Consider the following 17,010-nt stretch of genomic DNA (forward strand, 5'->3'; position numbering starts at 1 on the left):
TACTTGATAAATAAATAAATAAATAAATAAATAAATAAATAAATAAATAAATAAAAACACTGAAAAAAAAAATAAGGAAGAATAATGCCTCCTACTTTGGTCAAACCCCTACACAATAAAAAAAAAAATGAAATAAACAAAAACCTAACCTCTGCTAACACAAATCAATTACTTAGTCTACCGCTACGAACCATAATGGAAATTTACACAAAAAGAAATTTATTTTCCATCTACCGGATAGCTTATTCGGAAGGTTTTAAGGTTTGGCAGAGTCTAGGCTCCTTTTCTCTCCAACCTCATCTGCGTGGAAAGACATGATGGTAGTCGGGACAGTAAAGTTAATTACAAGGAAACCCAATAAAGCGTTTGTTGCTGCCCCGCCTGATCCTGCGAGGGGAGGGAGAAGTATCGTTTCCAAACCGCTTCATCAGCTCAGCATAATCACTCTCCCACAGGTGATGGATCATCACAGACTGTGATGTGACTGGATGGATACGAGGACCAACATGAATATCATGGAAATGGCAAGCCTTTTCTCGGACATATACAATGTTTAAATACTTCCTCTTATACAGTGCAAGCCCCACCATCATGTCCTCATGAGCCATACCAAGAGAATAAAAATCCGATATTCTCCTGGCGTTCTGAGGGTAACACACAAGACGCTGAAGTGGTTCGTACGACACAACCCGCTCTACAACATCTCTCGCCAAAATCATACCAAATCCAGCAGCATAAATATACATGACCATCATTTTGTTACTCGCTTCACTAATACGAACTGCGTGAAGCAATCCCCAATACAGTCCACGGCGCGGCAGGGTACGCAGGTCTGCGAGATACTGCGGCACCCGCAAAAACATATCGTCGTCGCCTTTTCCCATATAACTGACATTGGGGAACAGTTGAAGCGCATGGTGGAACCACATGAACGTCTTGCGACTCATGCCAAACTCAGCCTCAATGCCCCAAAATCCCGGACCACCGATTACTTTGTTCGTTGATGGCCTGCCCTCGTGCATGGACAGTGTGAGCACATCATGCCACTCCGCTGCCTCCTCCTGCGCTGCAGCAGAGTAGTTATAGTCGTGAGACGGGTGGCGTGCAAGGACATACAGCACCAGCATCTCACCCGTAAAGTTGTTTGCCTTCGTAGCAACACCGGGGAAGCGCCAGCACGTGGTCCGCTGCAGGTGGCGCCGCCTCTGCCGTTCCTCAATGTCCACCGACGGGATGCCGAACACCACAAGGTAGTCACGCTGGGCCCACGTGTCCACAACACGGCGTGGGATGTAGCGGATAGTCTCGGCCATCATGAAGGTATCCACTCTCTCAAAGGACACATTCAAACGTCCCTCCTCAGTCACCTGATCATGCAGAGCAACGGTCATGAAAAAAACATATACAACGGCCATAGACATCAGTAGGAAAAAGATCAGTAGGGCACGGCGCAGCACACCACCGCGTCCACGAGTCTTTCCCCCCTCCATAGTTATTACCTCCCCATTCCACCCCAGAAAAATAAAAAAGAGTGCAAATACAGCGGCAGTGGAACATCACATACAACAGAAAACCATACAACGTCAGAAATAAACACAAGAAACACACCCACCAGAGTACTCAAACAAAAAGGAGGTTATTGATGCTCAACAAGTGTGCAATGGGTATAATAAAGCAAGAGAGTATGCAAGATAAAAAAAAACACTGAAAGACAACAATCATCATAAATTAACAATAACCATATAAACATAATGAACAATATGCTCACTAACCTTGCCAAACATAGAAGAAAAAATATATCAGAAAATATCAACGAGAAAAAAAAACTCTATTGTGTTGAAATCAATAGCGTACGGCAATTCTATAAATCAAAACATAGGGGAAAGAGATTACCCATTAGACTCTCTTTTCTGCCAGACGACACATCTGGTGGGAATTACGAAGTGGCAGATTCTAGAGTCCCTTTCTCTCCAGAACCCTCCGCGTGGAGTGGATAAGGGGGTTGGGTGGGACGGAAAAGAAAAAAAACAAATCTTAAATATTTTCTATTCGATTAAAACCGAGGCTCTCTTTCAGTAGAACATTAACCAAAAGAGGAAAGATAAACGTAACTCAAAACCCAGATTATAGTAGACCAAAACCGGATGCATATTCTTTTTCACAAGCCCCTAAAAATACACATAAAAATAAATAAAATAAATAAACAAATAATAAAATACATCAAGTAGAAATGCTCAAAAATCCTTTTTTTTTTTACAGTTCATTTGTTTTGATTTCTGCAATTTTTATGATTATAGTGTCATTCCTAACCAAGACCACCTTCTCTTGCGTTGTCGTACTACCTTACGAGCAATTTCACGGAGGCGTTCATTAATCAAATCGGCAACCGCCTCTTCTGAAAACATATTCACAACATCCTGACGAGCACGCTTCCCAACAGTCCTTGCATGTTCTCTATTTTGCACAACATACTTCATTAACTGCGCGGTTGCATTAATGCTCGGTATTGCCCACTTCCTACCTTTGATGTTTCCATAGACACTGCCCTTAGGAAGTTCTTCAAGCCCATCAATAGGAATAAGAAAAGAATTTTTTCGTGTTGCGAACGCCGTAGCTCCCGCCCAATTGGTAGTTAACACTGGAAGCTCCATCGCCATCGCTTCCATCGCTGGTACTCCCCATCCTTCTCCACGTGTTGGGAGTACAAATGCATCTGAACTTCGATACAGACGATAAATATCATCTGTACGGATGTCACCTTCGTACATTATCACTATACGTGGAAATTGACTCAATGAAGTAAAGTTAGGTAATCGTGCAATATTCGTTGCCCAATACAAGAGTGTTCGCTCCAAACCTTCCTTTGTCGTAATTGAAGAAAATCTTTTTAAAAAAGCAGTCTTTATGTAGAGACTTACATCATTATGAAGGGGACTGCCAGGTCCAAACGCCTTCCAATATGCTGAAAGCAATACATCCCATCCTTTTCGAGGTTCCCATTTAAATACACTAAGGAAAATAAAATTTTTCTTTTTTTTTGTTAATAAAGATTCATTACCAGGTCGATTTGTCCAATAATTTACTCTACTTCCATTTTTACCTTCTATCCATTCCTCTGGTAGACCGTCAAAGGGAGTAAAAAGGGCTGGATCAATTATATATGTATCTACAGACTCGGGTATCACGTGCATTAGTTCTTCTCGTACCCCTGAACGTTTGTACACCTCTTTAAAAAAGTTACATGTTACCCAAAGTTCATCGAGATAAGTATTTATATCATTTACTTGTTTTCTCAATAACCTTGAATTTTCAGTTAGAACACGGGCGACATTATAATCAGAAAACTCACGATCAACTGGTATAAATGCAACATAAGAAGGAGTATTGTGTAAAAATGTAATGTATACAGTGGAATCTCTCTTAGCTACACTCTGCTTTGCAGTATTAATAGTTGTACCAATATTTAATTTTCCCAACTTATTCTCTTCTTTCATTGGTTCCTGACGCCATGCGGCGAGGTATCCCCAACGGTTCACTCCCATCTGTGTGCGATACAGTGCATCCATTGCCCCTTGTGGTATCCCTGGACACCAAAGAGAACGATATCCCCAAAAAACTACCAAAAGACGTTGTTGTAAAGGTACGAAGTAATGTGTACCTTCCATCATCATTCCAGAACATCTTGTAAATGCGTAATTAGCTAAAACACGTAGTTCAATCATTGGCAGCGTTTCCTCCTCTTTAACATTTGTTAAAGGAATCTTATTTCTTGATAGTGGTTCACCTGCTTTCCTATTAAACAGTTCTCCTGCAAAGGTTCCCCACCGTTTAGCAAAATACCCAGTTAAAACAAAAGAAGGTGCGTAATAAGAAAGGATTATATTTTCTATTGTTTCTGAGACTATGGGAAATGGGGGTTTTACATTCCAAAATTTATTCACACGTTCCATTGGAATTGTCCATGCAACCGCCATTGCTGTACTGCTCCAGACTTCCCAATCTGGTAATTTACTTTGTAACCTGAAAGATAACTCCCATCCAATAATATCATCAGCTTGCATAACATCTGGCCACAGTGTAGGAAAATTATTTTGAAGACCCAATTGTTTTATAAGATAATTATTATTCTCTGGATAATCTGGTGGTGGTATTTCTCGTAATAAGGACCATCCCTTCGTCCCAAGTTTACTAGAAGTTTCTTCTCGCACAGAAGACATAAATCCACCTACTGCGTCATACACACCACGATGAAATAATGTACAAAAAGGTGATACAGCATCTACACGCCTTTCCCAGGTCTGTACACGTTCATCTAATGCATTGTATCCATTAAACCATCGAGTAAGAAAAATACCATTAACTGTACGGTTCCAGTTACCCCCATATCCAACAAATAATCCCTTTTCTACAGCAATATAATTTGTAATGTGTGTCTCTTTGCGTTCTACTCCGTGACGTTCCAGAATAATCGGAAAAGAAGGTTCTTCTTGATGTGATATTGTATCACCCTCACCAATTTTTTGCCATGGGAATACTTCTTCTTGTTCTCTTCTTCTTCCTAATCCTCCTTCTTTTAGGATATCTCTCAATTGAGTTCCATTTTGCTCCATTTTATTTTCTGTACTCCTTTTATTATTGGCGAAAGGTCGCCTAGACAATATAGTGCACTGCACCGCCGCCACACGTCCCTCATTCCGTGATGCCGTTGACAGGAGTTGCTGCATAAACCCACCACGACCATATTGAGTCACATCCTGGTTATTATCATCAGCCCACAATACGGGTAGTAAAAACTCTGTAAGAACAAGAAAGTATTTTGTGTGGAGAGGAAATGCTGTGAGGCCTAGTTTTACGTATTTATCAAGGGCATCATATCCACCAAGATAATGAGGATAACTTGTTGTGTGCGAAACAAATACAACATCCTTTACACAACTGCGCAAAGTAGTATCACCACCAGAAAAAGTCCAAGACCTCCATAATCCATCTTCTATATCAGGAAATGATCCGGAATATCTTGTCATTTTTCTCTCTGGAAAATCATTTGCTAAAGTTTGCATAACTTCATTTATTTTTTCTCTTTCTTCTTTGTGTGACATGCTCATCTGAACAACAACCACGCTCACTTCAAGAAATGAAGTACTATTTCCGTCCAAAACACATATAGCATTAGTAATCTTTGAAGAAGGACGAAACCACTTTCGTAGTGCTAGTTCTGGATCATTAAAAGTGGGAAGTATTAGTGTAACAATGGCAGGACTATTGAAGAGTTCTTTGACAACCTTCACCTCTATATCTCTCTCAACTTCTATTTCAGTAGGAATGTTTCGCACAATCCAGCATAACAATAGAAATAGCATCATAAGAAATAACATAAGCCTTCGCCTGCGACGTATTCCTCCACGGGAAGTGACAGGAGCCACTCCCGCATGATGTAATTTTGGAACAACCCTTTTTCGCATGCTTGTTACAACAAAATAAAAGTAAAAAATAAAAACATGACTTTATTCTTATGTATTTAATAATGCAACAGAAATCTTATCCCCAAGAAGAACTTAAATCGCTCGTTATTTTTCGCATTCTCTCACTCCTTTTTTTTTTTCGCTTTTAAATCCCTCTAAATAAGCATGTTGAGAGATGATAATAACAAATCACTTGGAAAGCTCTCATCCTGACTTGTACGCTCTCGGAGAGAAGTTCATATTACATGACTAGAAATTCCAACTTATCACAATCACATATCAATATAAATGATAAAAAAATAAAAAAAAGCCAGAATAAAAATTTTTATTGAGGAGATTTAACGTTACGTAGACCAGAACGCCAGGCCCTTTCCAACTGTCTTGTACCATCGACCCAATCTTCAACTTTACCACTATTATCTTTGGATAAATTAAACCCCATACGGGTGTAAAATCTCTCTGCATTCTCACTTGCCATTGCCTTCACCTCAGCTCTAGTTCAATCTATTGCAAAGATACTACTGCAACACAACGGTGCATATTTACCATGATGTTCTCCCGTTGAAGGAATAGCAATAGGTGAGTTTGGATCACCCACCAAAGCGGCTCTCAGTAAAATACCGGCATAGAGTTTCTTTCCATCAGCGCTCCATATCTCCTGTACAAGTACCATACGTCCGTCTTGAGGTAAGTCATCTCCATCAACTTTATTTACCTCAGTTGAGGAAGTCGTATTAGTACTATTAGTCATTCCAGAATCGTTTGCACCTTCAAATCTCAGAATCTCTGTTGTGACAAGATACCTTCGACACGGTGGCATTTCTCTCACAAACTGCATAACAACAGAGGCAGCTACAAAATTTGCCCCTGACTTCCGCAAGATGGGAACTAGACCTGAATAACCTCCAAGGTGCCAACGAGCAAGTTCACAAATCTCAAGATATTTAGAGTTATTAACGTGACCCAATATATCAACCATCCGCAATCCGGCGTAAACAAAGGTATAGTGTTTACCCAACGGTTTAATGATAGCCTGAGGATTGGCACGCAAAATCTGCCGACGTCGATAGGCCCCGCACACAACATACCCAAGACTCCGAAGGAGGTGAAAAAATAACATAATTTCCTAATAAGAAGAAGGGGGTAAATAAAGAGACAATAAAAAGAGAAATAGAGAAATGCACCAAAGGTAGGAGAATTTTCTTTAAAAAAAAACTTTATCATCATACACGTCCGTCGCAGTTTCTCATTTCTTTTTTTTTTTTCTGTGAAACCTCTTTATCATCTCGTTTCCTCTCTCCACGTTTTCACTTTTATGCATCCTCCTCTTCATTCTCTTCATTTTCTTCTTCTCTTATTGATACTGTCAGGGTGAAGGAACGGAAGTACCCTCTTTATAACGTTGTGTCCATGTGGCACTTAATTCATCAAAGTCATGTGCGTCGCGCCGTTGTGCCGGCACGTCTCTGTCGCCAAACATCACTCTACCAAGCCAGGGTTTGTTCTCTGGTAATAGGGCGTTATTAATGCCCTTCACCACAAAGTCCATCGCCTGTTCAGAGAGTTTTCCCTCTTCCTTATACTCCTCACTAAAGCGCTGCGCCCATCCCTCTTCCTCCAGTCTCTGTAGCGAGTAGAGCATGGCGTAATACGCCTCCATATTCATCGCCACATGACATCGTCGCATGGCGTAAAAAATAGCGAGAGCCTCTGTGAATGAATCGGTTCGGGCAAAAAGATGTTGAATGGTACGAACGGATAATTCCCTACCATTACGTCCAGCAAGGTGCATAAGACGTTCCAAATGTTCCGTACTATTCGCAGAACTTTTACTTAGTGGAATACATAGTAATAATAATCGATCAAAAGCATCACCTAGTCCTCTACTCACATCTTCTTCGCGAGGTGTAGATGGATCTAATTCGTACTTTTCAATCAATTCAGCCACACGCTGTGTACGCTGCTCAACATCTGATGTAGCTTCAGTTGACAACCACAACTCATGGATTTCCCCACGGGCTGCTGAAGCCTTTTCCATCACAGTATAAACATCAGTAGTAGACGACTTTCCTAATGAGGCGGTTCCAGTTGTCTTTTCGCCTCTATCATTTTCCTCTGTTGTTGTTGTTGTTGTTGTTGTTGATCCTATTGGTGATGAAGTCGTTGTTGTTGTCGTACACCAGCGATGCCCACGAAAAAGTAATGCAGTTTGCACGGAGGCTCCCACCTCTAGACATAAACGACGCATGGTGATACGGTATCCTTTACTCTTAACGTAATCTCACTTAATAAGTAACAAAGAAAAATAGAAAAACAAAAATAAAATAAAAAATAAAAAAATAAAAATAATGATTTCCTTGTATTTAAAAAGACAATATTACTTTAGAAATAGTTTGACATTTTTTTTTCTTTCCATTTAACAAGATCCGAAACGGATCTACTCGACACTCATGCACGAATTCATGCATGACAAAGGAAGAGGAAGAAGGAGCTGCAGAGACCTATTTTGAGATATCGGGCGGCTTTCACTGCAGACTCTACTGTTTTCGTTTTTCTTTCTTCAAACATCCAGAATCATATATATATATATTGCACCTTCCTGCACTATATCCCACTTCATCACAGAGACACATAAAAAACAGACCAAAATCATTTTCACTTTCTCTTCTAGCCTTCTTCTCCATTCCATAATGGAGCATTACAAGTGTTTAAACACTTCTTGTTTGCTTCTTCGTTTTTTTGTTTTTTTTTTCTTTTCTTTCATTTTTTTTTTTTTTGATGATGTGAGTCTTAATTATGACAAACCAAAGCCAATTTCTTTACTTCGTTTTCCTTTTCTTTTTCTGTATCATATATTTCCTTCTCTTTTTTTTTTTACTTTTGCCTCCTTCGCACTTCAGGCCCATTCAGTTCGTTTTTGTTAATGTTTTTGTTGGGCACTTTCTTTTATTATTCCTCGCTATTCTTGTTGACATTGTTGATCTTTACTTTACCTCTTCGTTTCCACTATGTAAACCCATGAGGAAATCGAAGCAAACAAAAGAAAGAAAAAACACCGTTATACTCATGAGCATCAACTGCATCACCACTACAACAACAACAAGAACAACAATCATCACCAAATCCCTTGTGAAATCAAGAAATAGGATATGATGAAAATAAATTAATAATAATAATAATAATAATAATAATAATAATAATAATAATAATAATAATAATAATAATAGTAATAGTAAAAGGCCACACTCACATACACTTGCATTAGAAGTCATTCAAGTGTAATAAGCCAAACATTCCGTGTCTCTGTTAAAACTGCATGGGTGTGGGCATGGCACTCAGCCAAGGAACGCGCTCCACAATAGGTCCAATAAGAGTGTAGAAGTATGGGAGCAGCATAACACGTATCGGAAAGGAAATAGTGTAAAGGCTGTAAAGACACACACCAGTCGTAACTGCCTTTTCCCAGAATACTCTGTTATTAGAGGATTGATTCGCCATCTTTTTAGAGCGGAGCACCCCAGCGTCCGGTGCACCACCCTTGCTGCTTAACTTACTTAATCGATCCATGGAAGCACTTACCTGCACGGCACCATTTCCGTCATCAGCATCATCGTTGGTATTACCCCTATCGTTATACGCATTTGCTTGTTTTGCCTTTGCCAGGGTTAAGGGTGATGCGACTATCTTTGACTCTGATACCCCTTCCTCCTCTTGTCGCAGTTTCTCTAGTAGTACGTACACATGTGCAGCACGGCGTTTAATACCTGGTTGCGATGATGTAGCTCTTTCCAAGTAATCCTTCGCGAGTTGATAGGACTTCTTACAACCATGTTCACCCTCAAGATACATACATCCCTTTACAAAGTAAGCCGATCCGCATCCCCGATCAATAGCACGTTCAATCCAAGTATGATATTTTCCAATGTTTTTCAATCCCTCCATCTGTTCCGTAGACAACATGGTTGAAGAGGTAGAACCACGGAGGTAAAGTTGCGCTATAGCTAGCATTGCATGAACACTTCCAGCTTGTGCAGCTCGTTGATAAAAGTACATGGCTGCTGGAAACAAAGGAAGGAAATAACGAGCACCAGTATCAAATTGTTCACCAACCTTTAAATTAGCAGCCGCACTGATACTATCCCCTTTTAGTGCAAGTTTCAGAAGCAAATAAGCTCCTCGTGGGGAACCAAGTTCGGCGTATATGTTATAGAGAATAAGAGTACTCTGTTCATGATTGTGGTGAATAGCTGCAAGACGAAGAAAATGCAGTGCTGATTGAATATCTTGTTCGCCAAAGTGTTTCAATCCCGTTGCCATAAGTTCATGAGCTGGCATTCCACGCTCCTCCTCAGAGGCAAAGGATTCCTTCTCATCACCCACTTCACTTACACAGGCGCGAGCCTTGCGAATTTCCAACTGTGTAATTTCAAGAAATCCATCAAGGGTTGAAGGAGCTGTACGTTTCTCACGAATAAGGTTATGTAACCGTAATATTTCTTCTAGAATTTCCTTCTGCTTTTCTGCCTCCTTTGCTCCTTCACCATCAACATTAGATTCCAATGTAGACTTTGTCTCAAGTAATTTCTTCTGAATTTCCGCCTCTTCTGCCTTGTAGTTTTCCAATTCTGCCTGAATAAATTCATTATCATTCCTCTTTGATGGAGTTCCTACCACCTCTTCAGCGGCCTCTTCCAGTAACTTATCCAGATCCTCTTCCTTATCCCACTCTGCAGCGTCCTTTGCCCCCTCTGTATTACTGTTATTATTATTATTATTATTATTATTATTATTATTATTACCCTGATCCTCCTTGGTAGAGGCTGGCAAACAAGGGAGATGCTCACGGAAGAGTACATCAAGCTCTGGATGTGTGAGAAACAGTTCATCATCACGTTTCATGGGCAAATCGAGCAAGCACGGCCACACACTCGGGTTCTTCTTGGCCAAGTCCAGCACGAGCAGCGATCCATCCTCCTCCACACGCCATTCCACCTCCTTCGCCACCGGCTCGTAAAGGCGCCACTGCATAATAGTCGTCTCACGATGACGTACACAAAGAACGGCGAGATCTTTTACTTCCACCGTTAACTCCTTCACCCGTGCGGACTGTGGGAGTACGATGGGAATGCGAATCTCCAGCGACTCTTCCCCATCATCACCCTGAGACCAACGGGCCTTGCCAACACCGTACTCTTCTGACATTAACTAACTCTCAACCCTGAACACTAATTTATAGTATATATATATATATGTATATGTACGTTTTTTGAGGAGGGATAGGGGAGTTATTGGAAACCAAAAGAAGAGAAACTAATAATACTAATAATAATAATAATAATAATTAATTAATTAATTAATCTTTCTTTTTCTCTTTTACTTCTTTTTCAAGGTCATAGGCAGAGAAATGCATATTGCACACATTACACATTAGCGACAAGATTTCTTATGGCAATGGGGTGGGGGGGAAGGCGGAGGGAAGGGGAGAGTATTTAGTGCAAGCATGATGTATTTATATACATTTATGTGTGAATGAAAAGAAAAGGTAGTGCAATGAAGTGCACAAGATGAAACTACGAGAGGTGGAAAAAACATATTTATAATAAATAGAAATAACGATAACTATAGCAAAAATAATAATAAATAGCCAAAAAATAAACGAAGAAATATCAAATACCTTTTTTCTCTATTTTTTTTCTTGTTTTTTGTTTTCCTTCATTATTACTATTTTTTTCTTTTTCTTCGTCTCCCTCAGAAAAGTAAGGTATAGATCATTCCTTTCTCTTTGCTTTCTTTCCTTTTTTTTCTTTCTCAACTTCAAAGATAATCCAGTTCAGTTTTCTGGCCTTGCGATAACAATGACCTGCTTACGGAAATAGGATTCTTCTAGTGTTCGCAATGAAACTACTCTCACTTCAGCCTCTTTTAAGGTTACTAAGAAGTCCTTTTCATACGTAACTTCTCCAAAATCAATTGTAGTTATTATTTTTAATAGATGCTTTAAAAGTGGTGTTACATATAATCCCAGTAAGGTTGGTTTTTCAAAGGTTTGTGTGAAAAACAAGATACCAACATTTTCTTTCTCTTCAACTGAAGAAACACCATTACTTTTAGAACCACGAAGCAAACTGCAGCAATGTTTTAACACATCCATTTTTTGAGGCATAATCATGAAGCTACCAGAAAAGTAAATTACATCAAATGGTGATTCTTTAAAATCAAGAATGCTAGAATGTACAATCTTAATCTGATCATTTAGACCATATTTACTTACATTTTCATTTGCACTCTGTACATAGTCCCCATCATAGTCCACTCCAGTTACGAAAAGTTTTTTACTTCGAATAATGTCACGATTAGTCAAAAGACCCGTACCAGTGCCAACCCCAACATCTAGTACAGTCGATTCCATTGGACACTGCAAAAGCACCTCACGATACCATATTATTGTCATAGAAGCAGCTATCCAATCATGAATAGTGGATCGGAGTTTGCTAACACTTTGTAAGTGAAATAAGTTTAGCATATTTATCACTTTTCTTTTTATTTATGGTATTTTTTCTTGGTAGTATTTTTTTTTTTTTGATTGTTGTTCTCTTCCTTTTCCCTATCACACCTTTTTCTTTTTCTCTCTCTCATTCGTTTTGTAGGTGGCCGTAATAAAAAATTTCATAAAAGAAAGGGAAGAAAGAAAAATGAGAAAAGATTGTAAGAGAAGACAGAAATAAAGAAACAAAAAACAACAATTTTTATTGTTATCAACTACTACAAACAATTAGCTATAAAAAAAAGGATTTATACACTACCCATAAACATTGACACTCATTACTGATCACGAAGACGTTTTCGGATGTAACGCTGCCATTGATCCAGTTGATACTCCGCAATGGAACGTTTTACCAAATTGGCACGTTCCTTTGCTGTAGTGTTTGTAGTTTGATCCTCCTGATCGTACAATGTACTTACGTCCGTGCAAAGCGGTTGACCCAATCTCGTCTCATTGAAAGGACGTGATCGATGTGTACAGATCCACATAGCGGCAATTTCCTTCAAAGAGTAGTCTCGCGCCGCAATCCAACCAAGTGGAGTCACGGCGGGAGACTTCGTTCCTCCAAATATGACCACCCCACTTCGCATATGCAGTACTTGCAGTAGTGATCCATGTAAAGCCGCAATGTAGTATTTGCTGAGAAGTGTGACGGTAGTATTATCATGATGAACTTTCACCGAAGAAAAGGGAGCAGCAGACGAATAAAAAGAAGCAGCAGCAGCAGCAGGTGAATGCACAGGAATGGAGCCACTTCTCAAATAAGACCTTGAGGTTGGTAATACGCAGATATTATTAATATTATTAATATTATTATTATTATTATTATTATTATTATTATTATTATTATTATTATTATTATTATTATTATTATTATTATTATTATTATTATTATTATTATTATTATTATTATTATTATTATTATTACCACCACTGTTGTCAAACATATAACCTTGTCTATTCCTGCGTTGTGTATCCACACTAGTTATGGTATCCCGCCCTTCAGCATCTAATCTCTCCCGCTCACATAACAGATGAACAGCACTAAGGAAACGACTTGTAGATGTGTCAATCTTCTTCGATGGTAATAAATTAAGAGAGCCATCAAGTGTTGGAAAGGTTACTAGGCGCCAGACACTACGTTTCACGTTATACTTCCAAACTGTAGATTCATGTCGTCCACCAGCTTCACCTCCCATGAAAAGAAGTGTTTCAGATTGTGGGAATAGCACACAGCTGTGAAAAGCACGTGGTGGCATTGTTAAGAGAGAAGGAACAAAAATTTCTCTCCAAACTCTTGTTGAACAGTTTAGTACCACAAGATCATTTAAATATGTTCGTCGTACTCCTATTCCTCCAAAGACGTAAATATCTTGTGAATGTACAAGAACCGCTGAATGACCAAATCGGGATGGTGGTTCTTCTCCAAAAGTCTCAAGAATTGATGTAGAAAGTCTCCACTGTCTAGTATCTACATGAATTAACCAAATTCCAAATAGTGGTAATGGATCCCAACCGTTTACACTTCCACCTAAATACGCATACGATACTGTTTCAGAATCCTTTTCTATAATTGGCCAGGGAGTTAAAGTAGCAAAAACCCTAGGCACCACAGTAAAAGGCGTTAATCCTGGAAGAGGATAATGTGCTGTCCAATGTACTGGAGATGAAGTAACTGCTGCTGTTGATGCTGGTGGTTGTTTTGAAGATTTTGCAGAGCGAGCAATCAAGGATGAAGATTCTTTACGATTTTTAAGTACGGTTACACATAACCACGGTTCACACATTACAGAACCTCTTATGTGTACATCATGCAATGTTCTTGGAACCCGATCACAAAAGGCACCACCAATAATTAAACTTAAATGTAGTTCACACGTCGTTCGGTATTCAGGTATAAGCATATCAAGTGAAGAAAAACTTGGAATATCTACCGCACAATGTCCAAAACGACGAGGCGGAGATGCTGCAGCATCCAATGTAGTATGTACTTCATCTGAAGCAAAAGGATTCCCACCCATTAAAGAAATAGCTTTAGCAAGTGAAGTATCAGAAGGTACAACAGAAACTGTCTGATTTCCAGAAACAACACTAACACTCGATTCCACACGCAATACATCAGAGGAATTCAAGACCTGCCCATTTACCGCCAATACACCTCCATGTAATAAAAAGTAAGCAGTTTTCTCTTCAGTAGAATCATCTCCATTATGATCATCATCATCTCCTTTTAAAAGCACAGTGGTGCTACCACAGTGACCTGGATAACTTTCCCAAACTGACATACGTAAAGGAAAAGGAGTAGATGGTGGTGGTGGTGGTAGTATTGACATTGATTCATCCTCCATCTCATCCTCTGCAGAAGAAGCTTCTTCGCTTTCATGCATTGGATAGTAGTAAACAGGCCGATCATTATCATTATATACCTCTTGTTCCTCTTCACTATCACAAGGGTCATCACGTTGGCGGTAGAACCGTCTACGTACCTCACCAGATGGGAAACCATCATATCCAAATTGGTACCACCCCTGCATACAGGAAATACGGCTTAAGAATATATGTATATATATATACTATATGATAAAAAGGTAATCATTTAAATTATCAAAAGAAAAGAATAAGAAATCAGGTACACACGAGAGGAAAGGGAAAAAAAAATTCACTTCATTTCACTCTTAAATGAAGTGTAATATGAGCTCAAGAAAGAGAAAAAAAAAACACATCTCTTATTATATATATATATATATATCTGGGAAGTGTGGAAATTAGTTTACTTAGGGTACAAGAATAAAATTTTATATGTCTCACACAGTTGTCCTTTGGCGTTTTTTAACTCCCACTACTTTCAAATTTCTTTGATCAGTATTCAGTGGCAATTTGTGAAGAATCTTTAACAAGAGTCGACTAGCTGCAGAACTTTTTATCTCCTCCTCTGTTTTCACATAAATACGTGATGGTACAACACCAAGTTCTTTTGCTAGTGAAACACATACCAGTCGTTTTAGTCCAGAGTTATTAGTCTCCTCCATTTTTACACCTCCGATATTTTTCTTGGCTTCTTCCGTTGTTTCTCTCCATAGTGCATGATAAACAATCACCTCCATATCAATATGAGAAAATATGTGTCGAACAGAACCGACAGGAATAACTTCAGAATGTCCTGCACTCAACCGTTCAAGTAATTTCATAATTTTCTTATCGTTAAAAACATTCTCACTGTTATTAAAAGAATCACCATCATCATCATCACCAGAGTTCATCTCTTTCTTTATATCATTTTCAGATGATGAAACACATGTTATGGAGGGAAACTCTAGCATTCCACCCAACAAACCATCATTGGGTCGCTGAACCACAATAAAATGTCGTGGTATCTGTATATCTTCATTTTTATCAAGAATAAATTCATGTACCACACAAATAACTTTTTCTTTTTTCTTTCTTACTGATACAGCTCTTAACGGTACTATACCTTCAATAACTTCTAATTCACCACGCTCTTTAGCTGCATAAGCCTTGCATAATGACTGTAACGGACATTCTTCACAAAGAGGTCGTCCAGATGGTTTGCAGACTCTTGCTCCTACTTCCATCAGTCCTTGATTAAGAGCTCCTGGATTATTACAAGGGCCATCATTCATTAGTTCTTGTCCCCATTGCATTACGGTTTTAATATTTTTTGCTACCTTGGGATCAAAATCTCTCGCACAGCGCAATCGACTTAGTACTCGGACAACATTTCCATCAACTGATATAACCTTTTCACCAAAGCAAATAGATGCGATAGCAGCAGCAGTGTAGGGTCCAATACCTGGTACTTTCATAAGTTGACTCGCCGTAGAGGGCAGATTTCCACCAAATTGTCTCAAAACATACTCTGCACCTTTCTTTAAATAGACTGCACGTCGGTAATAACCCATACCCGACCAAACTGCTTTAACAGATTCCTCAGATGCTTCTGCTAAAGCTGCCACATTGGGAAAAATGTCTATCCATTGTTTAAAGTAACGAATAACGGTGTCCATCTGTGTCTGCTGCGACATTACTTCAGAAACCCATACATGATAAGGATCTGGTACCCAAACAGAACCTCGTATAGTTGTTGTGGCATCTACTTTAGAAAGAAATGGTTGTCGCCAAGGTAAGTCTTGTCGTTGATGTTTGTTAAACCACTCTATTATTGCCTTTTGTATTTCCTGGTGGGAATTATTCATCACGAATAGTTTCGTACTACCACCTCAATTATCCCTCTTCACTTTAATAAAAAAATTAGCACATAAGTATAAAAGCCAAGCCTCCAAGCAGTTTTTTTCAAGCTTAAGAAAGAAAGATATACCCACACAAACATAGAAAGAGGGAATGAAAAAACACACACACAACTCACGGTTTGGTTCTCACTCTGCAAAGAGAAGCAAAAATAAACCATATGTATATATTTTCCCAATATAGTCATTGGAAGAAAAAGAAAACGAAGAAAATGTTAGTCCATTGAAATACTGTTAATAGTTTTAAAAGATCATATTGTAAGTAGTTTCAAACTTTTCTCACCCATCCAGTAAAGATACAGAGAAACAATTAACAGTCAGGCAAATTAGTAGTAATTAACCCAATGTCACAACATTTATGCATACTATGCGAAAAAAAGAAAAACAATCGTCGAGACCAAGATTCTTTTCACTTCCGCGATTCAAATCAGTGAAGCAAAATACCAAAAATTTCCAGAAGGCTTTTACTTTTTCGGAATTGAGAAGCCACGTAAAAGATCACTTGTCTCCAGATACTATGAGCTCATCCAGAATATTATTCCTAGTAAAACTCCATAAAAAATATCATTGCTTTTTTTTTCCTTTTCTTTTTCTATCATTGAACTAGTTCCATCTATTTCCTAAAACATTCAGAAATGCTAGAGATAAAGAAAATGAGACCTAGGAAAACCAATTTTACAAAGAAAAAGAAAAAGGAGGAAAACGATAGATTTTCATGATGATAGGAAAGATATTTAAA

General features: G+C 38.8%; 7 protein-coding genes across 7 annotated transcripts; all 7 read right to left on the minus strand.

Annotated features, from left to right (window-relative positions):
- Positions 1 to 2,291: 2,291 nt before the first annotated feature.
- Positions 2,292 to 5,462, minus strand: LSM04_008589 (Glycosyl transferase; the record flags this gene model as incomplete). Its single annotated transcript, XM_067334976.1, has 1 exon — positions 2,292 to 5,462. The coding sequence occupies one exon, from the start codon at positions 5,460 to 5,462 to the stop codon at positions 2,292 to 2,294; it is 3,171 nt and encodes a 1,056-aa protein (XP_067193987.1).
- A 325-nt stretch (positions 5,463 to 5,787) lies between these two features.
- LSM04_001547 (uncharacterized protein) lies at positions 5,788 to 6,582 on the minus strand (the record flags this gene model as incomplete). Its single annotated transcript, XM_067334977.1, has 2 exons — positions 5,788 to 5,954; positions 6,009 to 6,582. 2 exons carry the CDS (start codon positions 6,580 to 6,582, stop codon positions 5,788 to 5,790), a joined length of 741 nt encoding a protein of 246 aa, XP_067193852.1.
- Positions 6,583 to 6,828: 246 nt separating this feature from the next.
- LSM04_002913 (uncharacterized protein) lies at positions 6,829 to 7,710 on the minus strand (the record flags this gene model as incomplete). The annotated part of the gene is made up of 1 exon (XM_067334978.1): positions 6,829 to 7,710. The coding sequence occupies one exon, from the start codon at positions 7,708 to 7,710 to the stop codon at positions 6,829 to 6,831; it is 882 nt and encodes a 293-aa protein (XP_067193880.1).
- Positions 7,711 to 8,768: 1,058 nt separating this feature from the next.
- LSM04_005886 (uncharacterized protein) lies at positions 8,769 to 10,664 on the minus strand (the record flags this gene model as incomplete). The annotated part of the gene is made up of 1 exon (XM_067334979.1): positions 8,769 to 10,664. One exon carries the CDS (start codon positions 10,662 to 10,664, stop codon positions 8,769 to 8,771), a length of 1,896 nt encoding a protein of 631 aa, XP_067193929.1.
- A 628-nt stretch (positions 10,665 to 11,292) lies between these two features.
- LSM04_003153 (Methyltransferase domain 25) lies at positions 11,293 to 11,985 on the minus strand (the record flags this gene model as incomplete). Its single annotated transcript, XM_067334981.1, has 1 exon — positions 11,293 to 11,985. The coding sequence occupies one exon, from the start codon at positions 11,983 to 11,985 to the stop codon at positions 11,293 to 11,295; it is 693 nt and encodes a 230-aa protein (XP_067193885.1).
- A 299-nt stretch (positions 11,986 to 12,284) lies between these two features.
- On the minus strand, positions 12,285 to 14,540 carry LSM04_006037 (uncharacterized protein; the record flags this gene model as incomplete). Its single annotated transcript, XM_067334982.1, has 1 exon — positions 12,285 to 14,540. One exon carries the CDS (start codon positions 14,538 to 14,540, stop codon positions 12,285 to 12,287), a length of 2,256 nt encoding a protein of 751 aa, XP_067193938.1.
- A 270-nt stretch (positions 14,541 to 14,810) lies between these two features.
- On the minus strand, positions 14,811 to 16,220 carry LSM04_002951 (Helix-hairpin-helix motif; the record flags this gene model as incomplete). Its single annotated transcript, XM_067334983.1, has 1 exon — positions 14,811 to 16,220. The coding sequence occupies one exon, from the start codon at positions 16,218 to 16,220 to the stop codon at positions 14,811 to 14,813; it is 1,410 nt and encodes a 469-aa protein (XP_067193881.1).
- Between the last annotated feature and the right edge of the window lie 790 nt (positions 16,221 to 17,010).

The sequence above is a fragment of the Trypanosoma melophagium genome (genome assembly GCF_022059095.1).
Source record: "Trypanosoma melophagium isolate St. Kilda chromosome Unknown ctg14segment1, whole genome shotgun sequence".
Classification (NCBI taxonomy): Eukaryota; Euglenozoa; class Kinetoplastea; order Trypanosomatida; family Trypanosomatidae; genus Trypanosoma; species Trypanosoma melophagium.